This window comes from Vombatus ursinus, unplaced genomic scaffold (assembly GCF_900497805.2).
Source record: "Vombatus ursinus unplaced genomic scaffold, bare-nosed wombat genome assembly UNPS02009770.1, whole genome shotgun sequence".
NCBI lineage: Eukaryota > Metazoa > Chordata > Mammalia > Diprotodontia > Vombatidae > Vombatus > Vombatus ursinus.
The window spans coordinates 12,977,981-13,002,686 of NW_020949548.1; the positions used below are offsets into that span (position 1 = coordinate 12,977,981).

The 24,706-nt window shown below is 44.2% G+C and overlaps 2 protein-coding genes across 2 annotated transcripts in view; one reads left to right on the forward strand and one right to left on the reverse strand.

Annotated features, from left to right (window-relative positions):
• Nucleotides 1–249: 249 nt before the first annotated feature.
• Nucleotides 250–3,030, reverse strand: ADM (adrenomedullin). Its single transcript, XM_027852702.1, has 4 exons — nucleotides 2,944–3,030; nucleotides 2,151–2,269; nucleotides 1,810–1,959; nucleotides 250–1,541 (listed from the first exon to the last, which is right to left on the reverse strand). The coding sequence occupies exons 2-4, from the start codon at nucleotides 2,246–2,248 to the stop codon at nucleotides 1,223–1,225; spliced, it is 567 nt and encodes a 188-aa protein (XP_027708503.1). The 5' UTR covers nucleotides 2,249–2,269; nucleotides 2,944–3,030; the 3' UTR covers nucleotides 250–1,222.
• Nucleotides 3,031–11,404: 8,374 nt separating this feature from the next.
• SBF2 (SET binding factor 2) overlaps nucleotides 11,405–24,706 on the forward strand; it is a 485,589-nt gene continuing 472,287 nt past the window's right edge. The window contains exons 1-2 of the mRNA XM_027852565.1: nucleotides 11,405–11,413; nucleotides 11,451–11,607. Of these exons, the coding sequence (XP_027708366.1) occupies nucleotides 11,405–11,413; nucleotides 11,451–11,607 (166 nt within the window). The remainder of the gene's footprint in view (nucleotides 11,414–11,450; nucleotides 11,608–24,706) is intronic.

A 24,706-nucleotide genomic window follows, 5' to 3' on the forward strand; every position in this document is an offset into this window, starting at 1 on the left:
CCTTGTGATCCTATAAGCCATTATGATTTCTGGTTGGGAAGAATGAGGCTTGTGGGGCAGCGTGTCACTTGATTCTCGCAACAACTCAGGGCCAAACCCCGAGAAAGCCAAGGAATTGTATCAGGAAAAAGATTTCTACCTAGTCAAGGGAAGTGGGAGTTGGGAAGAGGATCTCCACTTAAACCCCTCCACTAGCACCCATTAGAGTTCAGCTCTCTCGAAAGACAATTGAGTCCAGAACCACGTACGTCAGTATTGTAACTGTTTATTAGTTTTGCTATTCGCCATATCACCACCCCTTTTAAGAAAATATAATATACAGAGACGTGGAATTTTCTTTTTCCACCAGGACGGAATGTCATACACTCACACTTTCTCTCTTAACACACTCGCTCATTTCACACACACCCTCAACATGGCGGTGAGAGGGTTATACCAGGCTGAGACCAATCTGCTGTGACATTCTCATATTAAAATTAACACAAGGGGAGGGAGATACACACTATTTTAAAATGCCCTTATACAATATAATACAATATATAACGTACAAAAATAACTCTGAATTTACAAAAAAAAAAAAACACCTGACAGCAAGATAAATATCAGATAGTTACCTCTCTATGAAAACGCATTTTTAAAAGCCACCATTGCACTTTTCCTCTGTTATGAAAAGATCAAGTAGTTCCGAGATTCCCACCCGACAGCGGGGAGAAGCCCGCAGACTCTCAGTTTGGGCCCGTTCGGTAAATCCAAGTTCCCTAGATCTTCATTCTTCACACGGCGCAAGTCCCAGGCATCTTTCTCCCAACCCTAGCATTCTCTGAATGATTCCCCAAGGGACCCTAGGCCCGGCCTGGGTCCTCGCAGCTTGGATGAGGGTTAGGTTCCCGGAGAAGCAAAGGGCGTGAAGGCAAAATGCGACCGCGGTCAGTGCCCACTTGGAGAGGACACTTTCCTCTCCAACAATAGGGATGAGGAAGACTGCGGGAGCTCCTGTAGTGGACCTAACGCCTCCTGCGTTCGAGTTCTCCATCCCGCAGGACTGACCCCCTCCCTGCTAGCACGGAGGCCGGCCGGCCGGCGCCCATTGGGTGCAGTGCTGTGGTTTCGCCGCGGCTACCGCCCCCTACGTCCAGAGGAAGGCGGCCCCTCGAAGTGGCGCCGGGCGCAATCGGCTCGCAACGCAGGCTGCCTCGCTGAGCTGCCAGAGGCGCGGCTGCCGCTACTGCTGCTGTAGCCGTTCGGAGGAGGAGGAGGAGGAAGAGGAGGAGGAGGAGGAGAATGAAAAGTAGGAGAGAGTCCGAACTGGAAAGCCCTCCGCAAGAGAGCGCCTACGCCGGCGCCCGTAGCCCTGGGGGCTGATTTTGTTAGGGGGCGCCGAATTGTCCTTATCTTTGTCCGTGAGCTGGTAGATCTGGTGCGCCAAGTTCTGCAGGGTGCATGTCCCAAAACGGCAGCCGATGCGCAAGCTCTGGAAGTGCGGGAAACTATTCATACTCTGGCGGTAGCGCTTGACGCGTATGCGGGCTGCGTCCGGACTGCTGCGGGACAGGAGGGACGGAAAGGAGTTAGATAACTCGAAGGGCCCCTAGGACCTGGCTACCGGCCTGCGCCGAATTAGACCGGAATCTTAGCCTAACCAGGGGAGCCTGGGCTGGGAACAGGGATTCTATGTTGCTCCGTCGAGGCACCTTTCTTAGTCCAAGCCCTTCCTCAGTTCCGGACCCGAGTTGGCACCGCGGGGGGAAGGGCGGGGAGCAGCAACTTCGGAGAGGAAAAGGATTCCCCAGGAGGGACCCACAAAGTTACCTGGGCTGTGGGCTGCGGGAAGCACCCTTCACGTCCTGGGTCCGAATAAATGTCTGGATAGGACCAGCCTTCACTTCGGCTGGGCTAGCGAGGGGATTGTCCGGCACACGCAATTCCCTCTTTCCCCGGCTCAGAGCCCATTTGTTCCATCTGAAAAGTAACCAACAGCGACGCCATTAGCACTATATGGAACGAATGCCAGCGCCCATTCCCCTTGGTGAGTGGTAGCATCGACACCGTACACTTTTCTCCTGTACCCAGAGTTAAAGGAGGATTCCTCCCTCCAGAGTGTCTTTTATCTCCTGAACCCAACTTGACTAGAGAACATTGTCGCGACTTACTTCTTTCTGAACTCTGAAGCCAAATCGAGCCGCGCAGTGTCCGCCCCCAGGAAGGCGAAGGAGCCCAGGTAAATTAGGGCGACTGGCACCAGCTGCATTCCGGCGCCGATCTGGTCACCCTGGATGAAAGAGAGAACCGAAAAAGTAAGTGTCTGGCTCTAGTCCTGGCTGCGGCCCTAGCCCCTTCCCTGACCCCGAAGCAGTCTAGTTCAGCCCCAGCTGGCTGAGCGCAGCAGACCAGTGGCCCCATTAGTGTCCTAACCAAGTCCCGGCCCCTGTTTGCTCAATCGCTTATCGCGCCAGGGCAGATAAAGGCGCCTGCAGGCTTTGCATCCGTCGGCCGGCTGAACTGACAAGCTGAGTAGGGAGGGGGTTGGGGGGGAAGGTTCCCTCACTCCGTCAGGCAGGACTCCTTAAATTCTGAGCTTGGGACTCACTTTGAAACTTTTCTAGGAGCTTATTCTTATGGGATAGAAGAGGGAGATCCCTTGGGAGGGATCCCGAGCTCAGAGTAGCTCCGAGCTCATTCGCAAGGCATGGCTTGGACTAAGCAAAGATTCAATCTCCCCCCGCCCCCCCTTTCCATTCTAACCCTCTTCCCCTCACCTCCCACCCCCGCCCTCCTGCCCAAATCTCGGCTCCAGCAGCCTCGGCAGGGTTATCTGGAAGAGGCACAAGGAAAGTCGGTGCAGGGACCTGAGTTTTCTGATCAGTGACTTTGGAGATAACTAAAGCCCATTCTCCCTACCCGACCTCCACTGCCACCACTCCAAGCCGGAGGGTCCACCCTTACCTGCTGCTGAAGGTAATCCAATGAGAGAGTCAAAGAGTCCCAACCCCGGCGACCGAAGTGCTATTAAGAGGCGGAGGTAGGAAGCGGAGAGAAGGCGCAGGAGCAGCAGGAAGTCTTTAGGTCCCCAGTTAAACCTCTGAAGTGTCCTGCGCTTGCCTCCTACTTTTATAGGAGCTCAGCGGGGGCGGGGCTTGCTGGGGGTTCCACTGCGGCCGCCGCGGGCGCTGCTGCTGCTGCTGTTAGTGCAATCATTTCCCTCTCTTCCTTTTGCGCCCTGCGTCGAGGGCGCCAACACTCATAACGTTTCCTGCCTCAGCCCCCCCCTCCCCGTGTAAGGCTATCCTCTGGGTTAGGGTACGGTAGGCAGCAAGGGGACGTTCACCCAGTGCTTCCACAGCACCCAGGCTGCAAAAATTATCACTGATGGCAGGGGGAGGGGCCTGCGCGTGCCAACTCTCTCCCCCACCAAATCATCTCCTTTTGGAGCCCCTGCCTACGCTGATGCCCCGGCGAGATCCTAGCCCCCAGCCCAGGTGACTTGGCTAGCCCACAGAAATCGAGGATTCAAGGCCGCTGGAACTCTCCTTGAGTCTCCCTCTCATCTCACCTGCAAGGCTCCTGTTCTAGGAAGGAGCTGTCTGGAGAAGCACTTGAACTCGGCCTCAGGCGTGGTAATGAGGGGAGGGGGTGGGAGTGAGGGAGGTTTGCCAGACATCAAGTCTGAGACACCGGAGTTCTGGAAAAGACCAGATGGGTATGGCAATGGGCACGAGATCAGGAAAACTTGGGCAGGGGATTTTTCTAAGGGGAGAATTTGTTGAAATTTCAGATATTTCACTCCGATGTGTAAATCCAAGAGCGAGATGTGTTAAATTTGTGGTGTTATTGTTTAGAAAGGAACTGGTTGGCCTCTGGCCAAGAAACTCCTGACTTCTGTTGGAACCCAAAGCCTTCCCCTTGAGGTAAGGACGAGAAGGGCAGCAAAGCGAATACGCCGTTGCCTGGTCGAGAGCCTCTCCCGGTGGGCTGCGGCTGGGGCTGCGTCTCTGTGAGGGCTCGAAGATCGTCGCCAGGGAGTTGAGTAGTTTTGCAGACCACTGTAAGTCTCTCTTTATAAAACCTTTAAAGATTGCCTCGTGATATAATGGAAAGGAAGACTTCCCAGCCCTGTGACCTTAGACAAGTCATTCGCCTCTCTGACTCCCTACTTTCCTCTTCTGGAAAATGGTAGTGATATTAATACTGACATACTCCTCTTGCCTGTGAATTCTACAGTACTATTTATATACTTGTGTGCTCCAGTTCGTCACTTGGCTTTATTTCTATCTTCTGCAGGTGCTTTAGATAGGCGTCCCCGACTCCTCACCTCCTGTCTCTAGCTGCCTGCCCATCAAGGCTTCCGAGCCCTCTGGTTGACCAGGTGCCTCTGTGGTTCAGAGCTCTGGGAGCCTGGGCCACTCCTGACCCCTCCAGGAGAGTGGCCAGCCGTCTTGTGGCGGCCGCTTTCCAGACCTCTTTTCATGTCCCTTGCTTCTAAGGTGTGAATGGAAAGGCCAGCTGGATCGAGGATGCGTCAGAGGAATCACCTTGGAGTGAGTCACTTGCGCCCGGAGCAAGATTTGCGGTGGCTGTGGGATGGTTGGGATGTCCTCCAAACCCTCGCCCTCCCCAACTAGCTAGGCTCAGCGGCAGCCTCAGGATTCCCGCCGCAGCTGTGGTAGAGTAGCTTCCCGGTGCACCCGAGGCGAGGGCTCTCTGGGCTGTCGACTCATTAACTTGGACCTGGTTCAGAAACGCCTGGCTGTGCAGGTGGGGCAGGGACAACACTCACTGTTCAAATATTTATTGACTGCCTACTGTGTGTTAGGCGGCTTTATCACTTTAGCTTCTGTCTCTGCTCATCTTCCTCCCTTTTAAAAATATCTCTTTCACTTCCTTTCTTTGTATCCTTCCTGCTCTCTCTCTCTCTCTCTCTCTCTCTCTCTCTCTCTCTCTCTCTCTTTCTCTCTCTCTCTCTCTCCCCCCCTTTCCCCCTCTCTCCCTCTCCCTTTCTCCCTTTCTCCTTCCCTCTTTCTCTCCCTCCCTCTCTCTCTCTCCCTCTCTCTCCTCTCTCCCTCTCCCACTCCCCTCTTTCTCATCACAGTACCCAGCGCTTAGCACAGGAACTGGCACATAGACTTTTAATAAATGCTGAATTATAGAATGTTAAATCAAGGAAAAACCTTAGAAATCATCTAGTCCACCCCTCCCCCCGCCTATTTTACGGAGGAGGAGGTAAAGATCCTGAGCCAGGATTCGAGCCTAAGAATAGAGATTGACTCCAAATCTCTTTCAGTCAGTCTCCTATTTGTTTTTCCTGCTTCCGTCTCTGTCTAGTTGCTCCAGAACAGGTTACTTTCATTTATCCCCTTCTGTTGTCATTGCTTTGTCGTCACCCTTCGGAAAGGAAACTTTTCCTTTGGGAAACTGGGTGCCTGGACACAGTCAAATCAAAGAACAACCTGACTGTCCCAGGAACAAGGGTTCCCCACGTTCCAAGGAGATTGCTCCCTTGCGTTGCTAGTAAGGAGTCAGTAACACGTAGGGTTGAGCTGTCAAAAGCCGGTCTCCTAACCCCACTCCCCCAATCAGCGGTCCAGAACTCTTCACTCGCTTCCAACCCCGCCACACAACGGAGCTTCGAGCTCGCCTCAACTTAGAGCGAGTGCCACAGAGAAGGTTCATAGCCAGAGGTAGTGTGAGCTCTATCGGGGTTGGAAAAGTTCCAGCTCTGAGAAGAGCTGGGCGATCCTTGGCTAGTCATTTCATCTTTTCAGGTATCAGTTTCCTCATCAATAAAATGGGGATAACAATGCTTGACCCGGTTGGGAGAAAGCGCTTTTTAATTAGAAGGGTATGGGGATGTAAGCTATTATTCCGCCCCCAGCCCCTGGTAAGGGAATGAGTGTGTGTGTGGGGGGGGGGAATGAGGTTTTTTAGGACAAATTATGCTTTTAAGTGAGAGCTTCCCCTCCCTTTCCCGCCAGGAGAGAGCCAGGCTCCGGTTGAGGCTCAGGGCAGGCACTCGCTTCCCGCCCCGCTCCCCAGCAGGGGGTCGGCCGTCCGGGAATGGCAAACGGCAAAATTGAAACTTGGCAAGTCTCTTATCAGTCCAGGTGCATTTGGCTGCTACTGGGACGTTAGATCTGAAGCTAGGAAAACACTTCACCCGCCCCGCCCGGCCCCCGTCCTGCCCGTCGTCCTCTAATTCAGATGCTTTCCTGCTCCAAAGAGCGAACCAGCTCCGCCTGGTTTGTTTGCGGGAGCTCCCGCTGCCTTCTGGAGTGAGCGCGTGTTTTCCAAAACACCCTGGAATTTACCTTGGCAAAACAGGCGCACCATGTGGGATCTATTCCTTTGTGGATATTCAACGAGTTTAACCACTTTGTATCCCTCATGTTATAGAGAATCAATGATAATACAGTTTTTCTGGTCACATCCCAACTGAAATACTTCTTGGTAGAATTCAGATCTTTCTTTTTCACGTGCACCTGCTTTTATCCATTCAGGTTTCTCTAGGTGTGAATTCAGATTGAGCAAAAAGTCTCCTCTGAGACTGCCCAGGGCTTGGGAAGTGCAAAAAAGGGAAAAAGAGGTAAGAAAGAAGTAAATTTGAACCCAAAGAATGTTTTTCAGATTCACATAAAGAGCCAATCTCTAGTTTATAAGTATCAGAGCATCAAGCAAATTTAAGAAGAAATCCCAAGTAGATTCCCCGCCACCTATCTGTAGGGTGGGGTTGGAAAAATATTTCTATTTAAATTATTAAGTTCTTGAGGGCAGACCCCTGAATTTTATCTAAAAGTTATTTTTTTTTCTCCTTTAGTACCCACTGAAGGACTTCTTATTGGTAATAATAACTGCTTGTTGAATTGACTTACTCTAATAAGCCAAGAAAAGAGCCTTGGAGTATAAGACCCCCGAAGACTCAATAGTACAGATGACAAATCAGTGGGGACAAGGATATGTATTTAACCCTCCCCCACCAAAAAAAAAAAAAAAAGACTGAGGAAAGGATGTAGAGGAGCTACAAATAAGTATTTGGCCTAGACCTGTTATTTCAGGCATTTCCGAAATACTAAGCATGGAAAGGCCCTACGTTAAGGGCAGATCAGAAATTCCTTGGGTCTGTAACGTTTGGAATTAGAGTTACTCCAGGACTTTAAGAGATGAAGTGACTTGCCCATAATTCTGGGGCCAGTGTGTACTAGCAACATTATTTGAATCCAGATATATTCAAGAGGCAGGTTCTCCACCACTATACCAGGCTACCACATCTATATCTAAATCTATCCATAGCTACCCTGACATCTATATCTATACCATATCATTTATATCTATCCATACCTCTATATGTATGTAAACATACATATAATTATACACACACGTGTATATATATACTACCTGTGAAACTTTTACAAGTGCCTTCGGTGCTTCCAGGGAGTGGGGAATCTGTAGCCTCAAGGCTATGTGTAGCTCTCTAGGTCCTCAAGTGGGGCCCCTTTGACTGAATCCAAACTTCATATGTGAAGGTTCCTCACCCATGGAACTATCCCTTTTCTCTCTGTCCTCAGTTAGATACACAGCCGCCCCCCCCCCCCAAAATCTGGTTATCACTTTTCCCTCTTTCTGCTGTTAAATGGAGATTAGGTGAAGGATGGAACAGCTGTTTGTGACACTACCTACATTTTCTCTAAGCTTCTTTGGTTTATAAAGATATTCCTGGTCACTTCCGTAAACTAGGTGCCAATTTAATATCGAGAACACACCCTGCAGAGAAAATTGGGCTAAATAATCCAATATTTGAACTATGTGTATGAAAAGCAAAGAATAGAACATTTGCTTCTTTGAAAAAGAAGTATTTGATATCTATTGGCTTCCCTTTTAACTTGCCCTATGACCTGGGCAGGGTTTATACTAACTTTTAGGAGGCTGTTTGGAAGGTAGTTTATTCAAATCATTCTATATAAAGCTCTGACGACATTCAAAAACTGATAGAATAGTTGATAGAGATTGGACACCGAAGCAAGTCAACACCTCTCTGCAATTTATAGTTTTAGAGTAGCAAGTAGAGTTTAAGTGACTTTCCTAAGGGCAGGACAGCAGAAGTGTCAGAAGCACAAGTTAAATCCTGTTTTTCTTAGTCTGGATCTTCAAGGCATAATAATGCACACACCAGAGCCTCAGGGTGAAGAAAAACATTCTACTTTATACCCCCTAGTTACAACCCCCTTCCTCAAAACTCATTGAGAAATTTGCTTCCAAAGTCTGATTCACCCCATCAGTTGAGTGGAATAGGGTGGTTCTCTGAAAGTCCTGCCTAAAACAAATGGAGATCTCAAGTCTCTTTATCCAGGCACAATTAGTCTTATTTGCCTCTGACATATAGGATTACAGAGACTTGTTCATAATTAAACTAGATAAGGAGCCACCCTGAAAGCTTAAAGGAGACATTGTAGTTTTTTTAGGACAAGTAGGACATGGTCATTCTTGACATAAGGCATGTTGACATAGCCAGTCAACACGAACATATGAAACTCCTTACCTAAACAGGGTAAACCAAGTGCAGATGGGGTTATAGTAAATGAGTGGATCCAGTGGACAATATAGCCAACACAGCTTATCGAAAGCAAGGGAAGCAATTGGGGTGTGCATCTCCTCTTCTTAGGATGAGGTTAGACAGAGTAACTTCCATCAGGCCATCCGATTCCACCAAATAGGCTGTCAGGTATATCACGCTGGGCTGAATGATTTATTGATTTGACACAGTGGGGCTTTTCTTATGCGCTTGTGTCCTGAATGTTTTCTATATGTTCATGTGTATATATAGGTGTATATTTATGTATATGTATATGTATATGTATACAGCAGTTAGGTGGCACAGTAGATAGAACTTCAGGCCTGTAATTAGGAAGACCTGAGTTCCTATCTAGCCTCAGACACTTACTAGCTGAGTGACCCTAGTCAAGTCACTTAACCTGTTTGCCTCAGTTTCCACATCTGTCAAATTCGGATGATAACAGCGCCTACCTCTCAGGCTTATTGTGAGGATCAAATGAGGTAATATTTGTAAAACTCTTAGTACCTATTTCTCAGGGTTGTTGTAAAGATTAAATGAGGAAATAATTGTAAAGTGTTTAGCACAGTGCCTGGCACACATATAAATGTTGTTATTATTATTATTATTATTATTATTATTATTACCAAAGTCTGATGAATTAGAGGTGAGGCTAACCAAAGAAGGATTGCAGTGACTTTGCAAAAAGCAGGTTTCAGCCTAGTACCTTCTGCCGCATAAACCTCGGCTCACTAATTTGTTGAGCAGAGACAAACCACAGGAAGTACTTTGAATGAGTTTAGAGAACTAGCCACTTTACCCACAAAAGGCAGCAGCTCTTCAGCAGCGGGAAGTTGGCAAGCCTCCCTTCTTTCTTTATCTCTTCGCCATTTCCGCCCTAAGACAAAGAAGGAGATGCTTTGGATCTTGGAGACTGTTGCTTCTTTCATCCTTCCTTAGGCCCTCCAGTTTCTTCCCGAGGCTCCAGGGGAAACAAATCTGCATTTGTTCAGGCAGCTAGTGAAAGGTGGTGGTGTATTTGTTGATCTGGTGGGGGGGGATGATTGTCTGGCCTCTAGCCAACCTGACTAATCAGGCTATGTTGTCAGACTCTTATCAGTCTCAGCCTCCAGGCAGCTGTTGGCTGGGGAGCAAAGGGCGAAGCTACTTTATTTGTATATGAAATACTTGTATGTACCTGGAATATGCCCTCATATTAGGTACCTATGTGCATGTTATGCATACATGCCACATGCTGAAACCAGATTCTGCAAACTGCCATATAGGGCTTGTCAGAGGACCTTGACTGGGGGAAAGGGATATTAAACAAGTTATTTTTTTTAAATAATACTTTTGAATTTATAAGCACTGGGGTCAGAAATAATTAGGTTAAATGAAATAATCTTTAATAGTGTCTTTTACAAAGCAATTAAATCTTAGGAGAAACTTAGGATGGACATCACGGAAGACATCACAGAGGTCATATACTCCAATCCACACATTAAATAAAAAAACCGTCTACGGCACACAAGCCAGCAAGTAAGTGGCTATGTAGCTTTTTGCTTGGAGGCCTCTACTCAAGGGGAACCCACTCTCACCTAAGACTGTCATTCCACTTTTGGATAGCTTTAATTTTCGGGAAATTTTACCTGACAAGCCTAAATCTGCAGCTTCTACCATTTACTCTAATTCAAAGAATATCACTTTCTTCAAATAGTTGTCATGTGGAAAACGGAGCAGACATGCTCTGTATGCATCAAAAGACCGAAGCAGAAACTGTGGGTGAAGTTACAGGGAGGGGGGTGCTGGTGGTGGCAGAGTCCAGTTCAATTGCGGAACGAGGAAGAGAACCGCAGTGAGCTGTCGAAGAACAGTTCTCCCGCGGAGCCTTTTGGATAAGCAAGCTTCTGCGTATTGTACAGGGGAACTCTTGCGTGGAGTGGATCTTCAAAGTCCCTTTCGAGTATGAGAGAAAGGCTTTCACTGATTTGGGAATAAATTAAATCAAGTTGTACCCTGCCCTTGGTCAGATTCAGTCTGACAATTGCAAACTCTGTAAATGGCATGGTTTGGTGTAAGTATCCGAGTAGCGTCATGCTTGTACAACTCAAATTGTTGGTTGGTGATAACGAGGAAGGGCGAAGTCCAAGACCTCAAATTGTCCAAGAGCTTTAAATCTGCAACCCGACTAAACCGTACCCCCAAGATTCTGACGACCCCTGCCCCTTTCCTCCTGTGGCGCTGATGGAAATGCCTAGTACAGTAAAATGGCCCGAAAGCAGAGGCCACAGAGGGATGACCGAGGGTTCGATGGGAGGGCAAACTGGGGGGTGGGAGGTCTGAGCTGTCCGTCACCGGTGGCCTGCGCTCGCCGCCCCCAGAAGCAGGAGAGCACACAAATGCTGTCCGGCGCCCCGAGGCTGCGGCAGCCCGCGGGGCCTCCCCTTGCAGCCCCAGAGCCCAGGACGGTGCAACCCCCCCCCCCCCCCCCGCCCAACGCTGGGCCGCCCAACGTAAACAGGAAACGAGCAGCAAAAGCCCCGGCGGGGCAGATTCCAGACCACTGGTCGCGGACTTTTCGTGAGCCGTCCCCCAGCCCGTTCGGGTCCCGCTCCACAAGTGGGCTGAGGGAAGGAAAGGCCTGGGCAAGCCACAGCAGCTCCCAGCCCGGGCGCCGGCGGGGGAGGGGAGGCGGGAGCGGGCGGGGGAGGAGCGCAGACGCGGGGGAAGGGGGGCGCCGGGGCTGCGGCTGCGCAGCTCCGGGAAGCGCTGGGAAGCCGAGAGGAGGGAGGAGCCGGGAGGAGGAGCGAGTCTCGCGCGGCGCGGCTCCTGGCGCAGGCGCAGAGCGCACCTCGGTTGTCAAACATGGCTGAAGCGCCGCCGCTGCCGCCGCTGCTGCTGCCGCCGGTAGAGGGAAAATGCTGAGCGCTCCCAGGCCGGGCGGGCGGCGGCGGCGGCGAGGGCGGCGACGGGGACTGGGTCCCGCTTCCCAGGCGAGGGGGCGGCGGCGGCGATGGCGCGGCTGGCGGACTACTTCATCGTGGTGGGCTATGACCACGAGAAGACAGGTAAGGGCGTGGGGCCGGCGCGGGGCGGGCGGGCGCCGCCCCCTGCCCCTCCCCGCCTCCTCCCCTCGGCCGCCGCCCCCGCCCCCGCCCCCGCCCCGGGCAGCGGCCCGGGAACCCGCGCCGGGCCCAACGGCCGCGCCGGGGCGCCCACTCGCGTCCCGCGCCAGGCCGGGCCGGGGAGGGCCGGGGGCTCCATCTCGCTGGGCCGCATTGGGCCCTTCCCGAACGGGCCGGGGCGCAGGACTGTCCAGCTGGGCCCGGGGCTGCGCTGACCAGCCGGGGAGCAGAGGGCGCCGCCCGCCCCGCCCTGCTGGGAGGGATGGAAGGATGGAAAACGGGGGTTAGGCCAGGCCGGGTCCCAGCCCCGAACGAGGATGGGGCCGGGGGGGGGGCGGTGCTTCCCCTGCTCCTGAGAGGGGACTGGGAGATTGTGGTGGGATGGGGCGGGCCCGGAGGGAGGCTGACCTCTCCTGGAAAAACCCATGCCGGAGTCCCGAGTGAGAGATGATGAATGATGCTCCCTGGACATTCTGCTGGATCTTTGTTGCAGCCTCATCCTTCCGTCTTGGGGGGGTCTTGTGTAGCCACTTGTGGGGACCGCATGATGGGAAGCGGTTTCAGGATAAGGGTGTGTAGGTGGGATTACCTAGTTTAGCTAATGAATATCCCTGAGAAGCGGCTCTGTCCAATTCTTTCTAGACAAGGGTAAGAGGTTTCCAAAGTAAAACAATTGGATATCATTAAGAAGGGATAAAGTTGGACACTCGAACTTTTAAATGTATGTTTTCTTTGTTCTCATTTAGGAAAATGTCAAACTTTTTTTCTTTGTAAAGAATACCTTCCTAAACATAGAGCTGAGTGATTTTTTAAATTCGTTTTTCTCACGTTTATACAGATTAGAAATTTTGGGACGATTCTCTCGTTTATCTTTTGCATTTATGTCCATAGCAGTAACAAGTGGAACACAGAGAGCTCTTCTATTTTAGCATAATATTAGGAAAAAAAACTTAAAAGATGATCTAACTCCCTCCTCCCTTATTTTACAGATGAGGAAACTAAGTCGAAGAAAGTTTGTTACTTGGTTGTTGGTCCCCCTCCACAGGTTAGAATAGATGCCTATCTCAGACTATTACTTTTCCCATTGAGCTGTTTGTCCCTTAGTGTGATTTCCTTGTCAGAGCTTTCCTATTACTTCCTTGGTGGTTTTGTGGTTAGGGAATTGGATTTGGAAGCTGAAAGACCTGAGTCCAAATCCTACCTTAGGACCTTAAGGTAATCCTACTTTACCAGCTGTGTGACCCAGGTCAAATAATCTAATTTCTCTCCTAGTTTTTTCATTTGTAAAATGAGGATAATAATAGCACCTACCTCACAGGGTTGTTGTGAGGACCAAATGACATGCCATGTGCTAAGTAGGCACTTTGCAAACCTTAAACAGGATATGGAAATGTTAGTTATTATTAACAACAATAATAATCTTTCATCACTCCTTGTTATCCTGACCTTTATAAGAATGTTCCCTCTTCTTTAAGAAGAAGGACTAACCTAGTTTGCAACTTGGGAAGAGGGGGGAAGGGAACAAGCATTTATTAAGCAACTACTATGTGCCAGGTATTGTCAACAACTTGATACGGTTTGGGTATGGAAGTTCTTTAGTGATAAGATAACATAAAGGGGAATCAATTTCTTTTAGCCACATTGTGTTCTCCTTCAGCTACTTAAATTCAAATTTACATTAGTTGTATAGTATGGAATCTTGACAGTGAACAAAATACTTTTTCCCGCCTAGATTATTGGTCAACTCATTGTCTATATTTGACATTACTTTTTCAATAATACTTTCAATTTCAGTAATATGTTATTTTAGCAGTTTTAAAAAATACACTTTCTTGCAATGAAAGTCCAGTCCTATTTGTTAAATTATTAGGAAATTAGGAATTTTTTCTTGAATAAATCTTAATTTTAAAGACTCCCCCCCTTCCTCAAGACTTTATTGCCTAAATGTTTCTAATTGCTAAACACAATTTATTAAATATACTTCCATCTTAATTTTTTTTTAATATTAGAACTTGAGTAAGATGTATCCCTCTCTTTTTAAATGAAACTCAGGTTTCCCTTTTTAAGATTCAAATAGGCCCTTTTAAAAACTTCTTCAGTACCTTAAGAGAATTGAGCAGTGCAGTACTTTATGGAAGTTGGCTGTGTTTCTTTTGTGGCAATTAAAAGTCCCCCTGAAAAAAAGGTAAATCAGGATCTCTCCTAGATGGCAGATGTTGTTTAGTTGTTGAATAGTTATATTAATTAGAATACACTTTTAGTATGAATTTTATTTTATGTAATTTATGGGTTACATATATTATTTCTTTTGTTTCTCATGATTTTCTTGAGTGTAAAAGCTGCTATAGTTTTTATTAAAGTTTTGCGTTGTACTTTTTACGATATTTTGAATTTTGATTTAATTGAATTGAATTGAATTGAATTTAAAATATTTGTTGTACTCTACTAATAGATTTACTCAATTTAATATAAAGAAATTGGTGTCTTATAGAGGGAGAAAGCCTCAAAATTGACATTTATGACTTTGAATGGAATACTTCATCCTTGATTTTTTGTTCTCACAAGATACTTATCAAGTATTTGAATGAAAGTTAACACATGAATTTATGGCATTTCTAATGACAAGCTGTGCTTTAGGGAGGATATAGTTTTTGAATGTTCATTTACATCAATATGTAATATTTACTCAATTTTTTTTGATTGTCCAATCATTTTTACTGTAAGAGTAATTTTCTCATGGTTTCTTTGAATTTTATACAAAGCAAATGGTGCCTGGCTTAGTTTATTAGTGGACTATTACTTCCTAAAGAGCATTTGTAGGATTTTAGGTTTTAGAATTTAGTTTGAGTAAATGTTGCTCTTTCCACTAATGTCCTGTTCTGGCTCATGATGATGTTGATTTCAAGGGCTATATGGAAGGTCCTCTCAAATTGGGAAGACTTCAAGTCTGTTCCTGTAGTTCCTGGATCAGCCTAACTAAATTCAGGAAGGTTATTACCACGAAGTTGACTCCAGCAAGTGATGACACTATCTACTAAGTCATGAAGGAGTTTTGGTCTTCGTTGGTCAAGTATGTTGTGAAAATCACAGAAGTATCAAGGTTTAAGAAGATGAAATGCTAGAGGGAGAAGAATGAGTAACTGTCTCGTAAGTTTCAGGGGTGGAGAACCTGTGGCCTAGGGACCACGTGCAGTCTTACAGGTCCTTGGGTTTGGCCTTTTGACTGGGTCCAGGTTTTACAGAACAAATCCTTTTATTAAGAGGATTTGTTCTGTGAAGTTTGGATTCAGTCAAAGGGCTGCACTTGAGGACCTAGAGAGTCACACGTGGCCTCTAGGTCACAGGTTCCCCACCCCTGGATAGTATGGCTACAGTATTCAGATTTAAAAAAAAAAAACCAAACAACTCAACCTTTGGTTTTCTTTAGGCATCCGCAGCTGAGAAGTGATTTTAAATATAATGCATAATTATAATTGCTATGTGTCACAATTTTCTGTGTATTTTCAAATCTCTGATCAGTTGCTATTATCTTATTAAATGGGCATAAGAGTACTTCACAGGGGTATTGTGATGCTCAGATGAGATAGTGGAGATGAAATGTTTTGTAAACTATAAAGTGCTGTTGTAAATTGTTGATATTCTCAATAAAGTCTATATAGTGAAATTTGAAGTTCCAGTCTGTTTTTATCTCAAAGTACTTGGTACTTCTTCCATTATTGTTCAGTTGTCAACTGCTGAAGAATAATACATGGTTCATTTGTGATGTTATCACTTGTTATAGAACATAGGATAATTATGTATTTTTAAACATGAAAGCCAACTTGACATTGATGAGTAATTACATACAAAGCATGGCAGAGGTGACTTAGAGGGCAGTGGTATCAAACTCAAATAGAAATGGATCCCTGTGGGCAGTATACTGACTTAGAATACTGCAAATAAACATTATTTATGTTGTATTTTTATTTATTTTGTTAAATATTTCCAGGAGGAAATATTTAACTCCTTCTACTTCCTCACTGTGAACTCTCTCTGATGGGGCTTCTGACCCCACTACTCCATAGAAATTGCTTTTTCTAAGATTGTCAGTCATTTCATAACTTATAAACCACAGGATCTTAGATTTAGATGAGAAAAAAACTTTAGATAATTTAGTATTCCTCTCTCCCCCCACCTCTTGCCACATTTTTTTTAATAGTTGAGGAAACTGAGGCAAAGAGAGGTTAGAGGTTAGGTGTCTTGTTCAGAGTCTTACAACTATTTAACTGCTTTGTATGTATTCATATTTCTTTATATTTATTCTGCACATATATACCTCTGTCCCTCTCTCTCTCTACCTCTCTCCCCCTCTCCCCCTCTCTCCTTCTCCCTCCTTCTCTCTCTCTATTTAATCTCCTTGTAGGTTCCATGTTAGAATGTAAGTTCCTTGTGAAGAAATTCGCTATATTTGTATCTTCAGCCCCTAGCACAACACCTACTTAGTAGGTGTTTAATAAATATTTTTTTGGTTGACTCCCTGATTGATCTTTCCTAGTTTAATTGCTTCCTCCTCCTTGAAGCTTTCCCTGACTCCTCCAGGTTTTATTGTTTTTTCTCTCTCTCCTTATGTTTTCCTTGATGATCTTTCCTTTGACCTGTACTCTCTGCCTTGTATTATGTTACTTTGTGTACAGGTTGTATCTCTCAATAACACATGAATTATTTGAGGTCAGGAACTGTTTCCCTAGTGCTTGGATAGTGCTTTGTATGTAACAGGAGTTTAATAAATGTTGATTTGAATTGGACTTATTAGGCAAACAAGCAATCACTGAAGATTTGTTAGCAGGGATGAGATTTGAACATATTTATGCATAAAGTCAACTTCTCTTTTAAAAACAAAATTTATTGATCTCTTTGTTTTTCCATCAGTCATTTCTAGATATGGATTCCTGCCTCCATAAGATAAGTGCCCAATGACCACTCATCTTATAACAGAAAAACCATTGGGTAAAACCAACCAACACAGTGGCTGACATGCAGCTTTCTGTACCCAATAGCCCCCACCTCTTTACTGAAAGGGAATCAGTATATTTCACCATCTGTTCTCTGTAGCCAAGATTGGTCAATATAATCACTCAGAGTTCATTTTTGTTTTAGTGTTCCTTTCACATCCAGTTTTGTAGTCACTGTGTATATTGTTATCTTGGTTCTGCTCACTTTACTTGCCCTAGTTCATACAAATCTAAGGGAAAATATTCTGACAGCACTGTGAATAATGGAGCTGGTGGGCAGAAAGAAGAGGTGGGTTAATGGAAAGATTTGGAGACAGAAACTCTGGTTTGGAATGTTGCTCACTGCAGTGTAATGCTGGGCAAGGCTCTTCATCCTTCTTGGCTTTCTTTTCCTCTTCTGCAAAATTCAGTTGAACAAGATGGTTTTTTAGGCCCCTTCCAACACAATTTCTTCTGAAGCTATTGTGGTAGTCTACAACCTGATAATTGAAGACCTGTATTAGAGGAGAGGTAGTAGTAATAGGGGGTGATCTCAGGTGAGAGATGTTGGACTCAAAAAGAATTAGTAACTGAGTGGCTATGAGAAGTGCAGGAGGAAGAAGAATGAAAAAAGAAACAGGGAGATTAGATGGTGCCAGTGCTACAGACAGACAAATAACAAAGTTGTAAGAGGAGCAGGATTAGAAGGAAAGATAAATTCATTTTGGTTATGTCAAGTTTGAGGTGCTGGTAAGCATCTAGATAGAGCTTTATCATAAACAGTTGGAGAAGCAGGCCTGGAGCTCAGAAAGGAGGTGAGGATGTGTTTGATTGTGCATGTGTGTGTATGTATGTGTGGTGTGCATGCACAGGCAAGAGCATGTACTGCCTGACTGAGTTAACCATATACAGGTGGTAGTTGAAGTATTGAGTAGACATTACAATTTTTTCTTAGCAAATGAAGTACAATAATAGGAGAATCAAGGACAACCTTAGGGGATATCCCTTAAGGAAGAGGTGGAAACAGAAGGGGTTAAAGAGAACCAGAGAAGACAGTGCCACAGGAACTAAGGGAGAAACTAGTTGCAAGGAGGAGGGAGTAGTTTTCAGTGTCAAATGCAAGTTTTACTATCCCAAAGAGAAAACATTTCACAGATGAGGAACCTGATACCCAGAGAGATGAAATGATTTGCTGAGTTGTTCCTGATAGCTAGTTATTAAGAAAAATTAGAGAAGAACCAAATTTCCTTGCTTTTAGTCCATGTTCTTTAGAAGGCCCTTACACTTGCATTCTTAGAGTCCAGGAGATTTTTGATTGTCTTAAAGTAGTTTTGTTGGAATGATATCTAGACCAGCAGTCTTCTAACTTTTAAAATTTCATACCCACATCAGTAAAGCTTTTTGAGCATGTACCCCCAGTGTGTCTATTTATTTACAAATGACATACATATGTTATTGTACTAATAAGTTATGTTGTCTCGTTTTCTAAGAGGACCAATGACATCATTGGTGATGTCTTGACTTGAATGTGAGTTGGATTTAAAGGAGGCAGAGCTGCACAAAGTTGTCAGCCCCTCTCTCTTCCTGAGTCAAAGAAGTCCAGTGGCAGGACAGAAGTTAAGATGACTGGCTATGGCTTAGGAGGCAGTGGATGACCTTGGAGGCTTTGATGCCTAACCAAACTCTAAGCACTCCACATTGCCTACTTCAGCCAACTTCATGGCCTTTGGAACAAATTGTTCTCATCTGCCCATTCTACTGGGGAAAGTCTTCACGTGCTTGGGGTAGACATCCCCCTACCTCATGGACATGTTTGAGGCCTGTCAGTTATCCTCAACTTGATTTAACTCACCTGCTGAGACTATTTACCAAGGTGTGGCTGTTGTGCATGTTACAGTTCTTGGAGCCACAGGTGAGAGTTGGGTGAATCAGGGAGACTCCAAAGGTGGATGAGCAGCCCTCACACCAGAGATGTTAGTCCTCCTGAACACCCCATGCATATTATAATAAGTTACATACAGTATGATGGGGTGGAGGTGGAGTGTTGTCTTTCGAGGTCAGGGTGAAATCATCCTTGTTTTCTTGGGGGAGAGAAGAGCCCAAACAGGCATCAAAAGACTCTTCCCTATTAAGTACAGCATCATTCTCCCCCCCCCCTTCACTTTGGCCCCAAGTTGTGGAAGACATATACTATCCATCCTTCCATAAGGATGAAACTCTGAAATAGTCCATGTTCCTTCGGAAGTCAGGTTTACCTGTCTGTGCCCATTGTAGCCAGTCTCTCTGTCCACTGGGTGTGGAGTATGTGTGAGAGGGATGTTTAGTAAAGCAAGATGCCCAGGAAGTACTCATCCCATCCATGCTCCCCCAGTGCTGATAGAAAGGATCCTGCTCCTCAAGGAAGCAGTGTCTGCCTGTCCGCATTGCGATCTGGGCTTTCTGAAGGCCTAAGTGTGCCCCCTGTGCTTACTTTCTGAAGGACAGAGCTAGGTGTGTGGGAGGCACACATGCCATCCATTCCTACCCCTCTCCCCCTCCCCCCCAATACCTCACCATGACACCCAGGTCTGAGGGAAGAAAGACCTGCCTTTCACTTTTCTGCGTTTCCCCCATCTCCAGCTGAGTTCTCTGGTGCTTAGGTGGGGATGGGGAAGAGGGTTGGGTCAGGAGCCCACCTGTCATTTGTGTTGCTTACAGATGAAAAGGGGTGAAATAACTTTTGACTGGGAAAGGACTTTGTGTTACTTTAAGTTTAACGTCCAAAGGCCAGATTTTTATTCTGAATGTATTATTTGAGAGACTACTTGTGGGCTTCCGGAGACAAGAAGGTTGTTTGAGTATTTGGAACAAAGAAGAGAATGACATTTTCAGGGAGAATTAAGGCTAAGGCTAAGGCTAAGATGCATTAGAGAAATAGTTGCAGTTTCACATAAAATATAATTAATGTCTTGATTGTCAACAGCATTTGATGGACAGTGGTGACATGTTTTGAGTCCAGCCCAATGTTGTGTGGGTGAGACAGGAGCAAACTTTGGTAACTTTCACAGCATTACAAATTCACTAATACTATTTTTAAATACTCAGGAGAGTAATGTAATACATATTTTAAAAAGTCCTTTAGGAAAAAGTTACACATCAGAAGACTTAGTTTAGATTAGTTCTACTTCAGTTTACTAATATCTCTCCTTTATTAAAAAAAAACAAAACACCACTTGTAGCAGACCCCCTAGATTGTTAGATTAAGAGGACATGTACATTTTGGTGTACTTTAACCAGTAAACGTTTTCTTTATTTGCATCCTAATAGTTCAAATATTTATTTTAATGAATATTTGTTTTATAGGCAGAGTTCCTGAAATGAAACTTCATGTGGGGTAAACAGTCATTTATTTTGGAGCATTTGGGTGGGGGAGGGAGAGGGAGAAAGGGGGAGAGAGAGAGAGAGAGAGAGAGAGGGAGAGAGATATGTTGGCAAGTGTTTCTGAAAGCTAGTTGCTTTTCAGCACACCTTCTCTGATCTCTTCTTGACTTCAAGCTGCTTTTCTGTTTATTGAATTCCAATAGCAATTCATTAGCTAATAGTGGGAACACCTGTAAACATCTACAGATAGTCTTGGTGGTTCAAAAATAAAACTGTTGGCAGTTTTTTTGAGGGGAGGATAGGTGATATGCTAACCTGTTAATGGAACTGTTTGTATAGCCAGAGGAATTCAACTGCAGTGTGTGATACATCCCTGAAGAATTCTTTCTCTACAAATAAGAAATTACTTTGTAGAAAATTAGTGTTAAAGAATCAATGGAAATTTTTTTGCTATGTTTGTAGTTCCATGTTTTTGGAATTATATCCATGAGCAAAATTTTTATAGGAGTTGTAACATTCTGAATCTTGCAAAAACTTGGGGAGATAGCAAAGCAACATTATTTCAGGTTGCCTAGAAAGCTGTTGCAGAGCAGCTAGGTGGTACAGGGCATAGAGCCCTGGCCCTGGAGTCAGGAAGGCTCATCTTTCTGAATTCAAATTTGGTCTCAGACACTGACTTGCTGTGTGACCCTGAGCAAGTCACTTAGCCCTGTTTGCCTCAATTTCCTCATCTGTAAAATGAGCTGGAGAAGGAAATGGCAAACCACTCTAGTGTCTTCACCAGGAAAACCCCAAATGGGTCACAAAGAGTTGGGCACGACTGAAAAGACTGAACAACAACAACAACAAAAACTGTTGCAAAAGTAGGTCTTTGAGTATAAATATTTTGGATGTTCACATGTATAAATCTGCGCTATTATGTGTATGTAATCTGTACCATTTCATTTTATATTTGAAACATTTTGAAACAAATCATTAAAATGTTACAGGTTCAATGAGTGACTTTTCTTTTAACCCATTCTGGTATAGTATTCCTGGTTTGTTTTTTTTTTAAAAGGTGATACTATCTAAATAAGGGTGCTTCCACAGAAAAAAGTTGAGCCATATTAATAAAAAAGCTATTTAATTTAGTTTTTTTAAGTGAAAAATATAAAATGTTCCATTTACCTTTTAAATTAGTAGGATTAAAATAAAAATTTACCTTTTAAATCAAGAACAGAAAACAAATCTTTATTCAGTAAATATAGCACACATCATAATTAAATAGATCTGTGATCTCATCATTTTTGGTATTCCATTATTATGTGGCACATTGCAGTCAATCCGTGACCTTTTATCCTATGTAATTCTTGTCAATGTCTTACCAGGAAGTCTATCCAACATGTTAGATCTTTTCTTAGGCCTTTTAGGAAGATGACTGGCTTATTTTGGCTATACATTTCTTTGATAATATCTTTTATACTGCTTCTTACATGTACCTGTTTATTCCTGCTTCATGTCTCTCTGTTGCTTTTTGGGTGACCTGAAATTTTGATTCTTTGTACATGGTAGTGTTGTATTATTCCAATCATATAACATAATGAAAAGAATGGTGATGTTAAAAAGATGGTTTCTGGTTTGGTTCAGTGAGAGAAAGTTGATATTGTTGAAAGTATGGTTCAGTTTTTTAAATGCTATCCAACCTTTTATTTCTGGGCCCAGTTTCTTTGCCTATCCATAGTGTCTGTTCAAAATGTATGTACCAGATGATAATACAGTGAAAAGTCAGAAACTATTCCTGCCCTCAAGGAGCTTACGTTCTAATGGGAAAGACAACACATATAAATCAGATGTACAAAACAAACATGGAGTGGATGGAAGGTAATCTTAGCAGGGGTGGTACTAGCACTAGAAGGGAACCTTAAAAGGACTCTTGGAGGAGATTTCTTGTGATCTGGATCTTAAAAGAAGCCAGGGATTCTAATTGTTAAGAGGGAGAATGTTCCAGGCATAGAGAGCATAGAGTGCAAAGAAATCCAGAGGGATGTGTAACAGACAGCCAAGTAGGCCAAGATGGTTGGGTCAGTGAGTGTATGGGAAAGAGTAATGTTTGTTTTTTTGTGTTTGTACCCTGTGTAGATTGCCCAGACTTTAATCTGGTTTTCTGAGTCTGTCATTTCGTCTGGATTCTGCTGCTTGTCTGCCTTATTGTTTGTTCTTGGCCCGCTGTTTCCTTACTTGATCAAGAACCAAAGATATATGTACCTTTGCCACACTCCTGAGTAACTACCCTTACCTGTTCTGCTTTGTTCTGACCCTTAGCTTGTCTCAATCTTCATGTCCATGTAGACCCTTCCTCAGACCGATTTGTGTATTATTGACACCTGGTCTGCCTCTTCTGTCTGGCAATCCTGTCCCTTCACAATTTGCCAAACTATTTTGGGCCCCACCTTTACCCCTTGCACTTACATTTGCTTGCTGACCAGAATCCTGGAGATAATGTCACAACACTATGCTGTTATCTAGAAATGTGCTTATATTAGATTCAGTTGAAATTCAAGGCACTAATAAAACAAATATCACATTTTCCTTTCTGTGATAATGAAAAGAATAGAAATTCTCTGGAACCTTTAATTGGTTTGGGATTCTGATATATTTATGCTGACTCAACTTAATTTGTATGTATTGAATGTATTGAAATTGTATGTTTTGAATTTTTTTTTTTGGGTTAGGCAATGGGGTTAAGTGACTTGCCCAGGGTCACACAGCTAGTAAGTGTTATGTGTCTGAGGCTGGATTTGAATTCAGGTCCTCCTGAATTCAGGGCCAGTGCTCTGTCCACTACGTCACCTAGCTGTCCCTTATGTTTTGAATTTTTAAAAAAGTATATTTTGTTTTGATGGAACAGATACTTTCCAATCAACATGCAAACACCCTTATAAATTACCTTTCTTTAAAAATTCCTTTTCAAATAAAAACAATCTTTTCAATTGTTAACAGAAAATAAGGATATAACCTTTAGTGTTAGATAAATTGTTTAGTAATCATTTACTAAGTGTATAAGTAAAAGGTGCATAAGAGTTTAGATAAATTCATAGGTGATAGAGACATAATAGTTTAAGGGAAATGAAAGACATTTGGAGAGAACATCTCTTGCCTTTAAAATTTTTTTTTATTCTGAATGTAAATACCAAGAAAATTATTTTCATAGATGTAGCAGAATACATTAAAAATATCCATTTTATAACATTTGATTTTTAAAAAATATAAATTCTAACATGTTATTTTCAAAGCTGTCCTGCTTATTATCTTTGCTTCCTTTTGAATTTCCTTCTCTTATCTTCTATGCATATTTAATAGTGTTTACAGTGACCTTCCTATCTTTTGGCATTATAATTGCTAATTCCCACAGTCCCCATTTCTGTCCTCCATTAACCAAGAGAAAGGAAAACCAAAAAACCTCCAAAACTCCTTACAACAAATAAACACAATTAAGTAAAGTGAATATGTAGAAAGAGCCGAAAATGTATGTCTTTGCACGTCATGTTCATCATCTCTCTGTCAAGTAATGGGTAACATGCTTTATCATAGGTCCTCCAGGGATAACGGTTGGTCATTGCTTTGATCAGAGTTCTCAAACCTGTCAAAACTGTTTTGTTGTCCTTTCATAAAATCCTCTTTCATAATTTCTTGGGGTGCAATATTATTCCCTTACATTTATACACTACAATTTGTTAAGCCTTTCCTCAGTTATCCAAGAGGTACAGTGGATAGAGCTCTGTTGCTGGAGTCATGAAAACCTAAGTTACTAGCTGGGTAACCCTGGACAAGTCACTTAACCTCTGCCTCAGTTTCCTCAGCTACAAAATGGGGATCATGATAGCACCTCCCTCAGTTGTGAGGATCAAGTAAGATAGTATCTGTAAAGCACTTAGCCCAGTGCCCTGGTATGTAGTATATACTTGTTCCCTTCCCTTCTTCCCTACTTTTAAAAACAATCCTTTAGGATCAGAAATTTGTTTTACTCATAACTATTCCCTCTGCAATAGTATTATCTTCCCTTTTAACCTAGTGTTGCCCACCCCTATCTTGCTTGTTTCCTTTCTGAGTTTGATGTATTTCTATACCAAATGTGTGTGTGTTCAACTCCCTTTATCCATCTCTGATAAGAGTGAGGTTAATTGATATTCTTAGTTAAGAATACAGTTCCTTTCTGTTAACAGGCACAGACTATCAGGGCCCAGCAACACAAAAATAAGACACATTTTCCTTGTGTTAATCAGTAATGACTCAATCTATATAGGAAGATGTACAGCTGACCCAAAGTGGTCAAATTTCTGGGGTGATAGCTCCTAATGAGAACTATACATAGGCTAGAATAATTAACCTTGCAGGTTAAAACTTAGAAAAACAACCAGACTGTCCTATAGTATTTCTTTTGGGGCCACTGTTAGTAGCACATTCAGATGAATGTGTCAGATCTCACCCAGAATAGCAGAATTGTATTTCCAAAGCTAATTGAGGGAGCCCCAAACACTGACAGAGAGTTTCCTGGTTTGCACAGCCCTATATCTTACCTGTGAGACTGCACAGAATTCTAGCTTCTCCATGGCCTATCATTGAAACTGAGTCAGGCAGGTAATTCAGATCTCCAGCTTCGGTAGCACACTGCTACTAATTATGACTAACTACAGCTAATGGCCTCCCTTGGGAGTGGCAGATGATAACAGCAC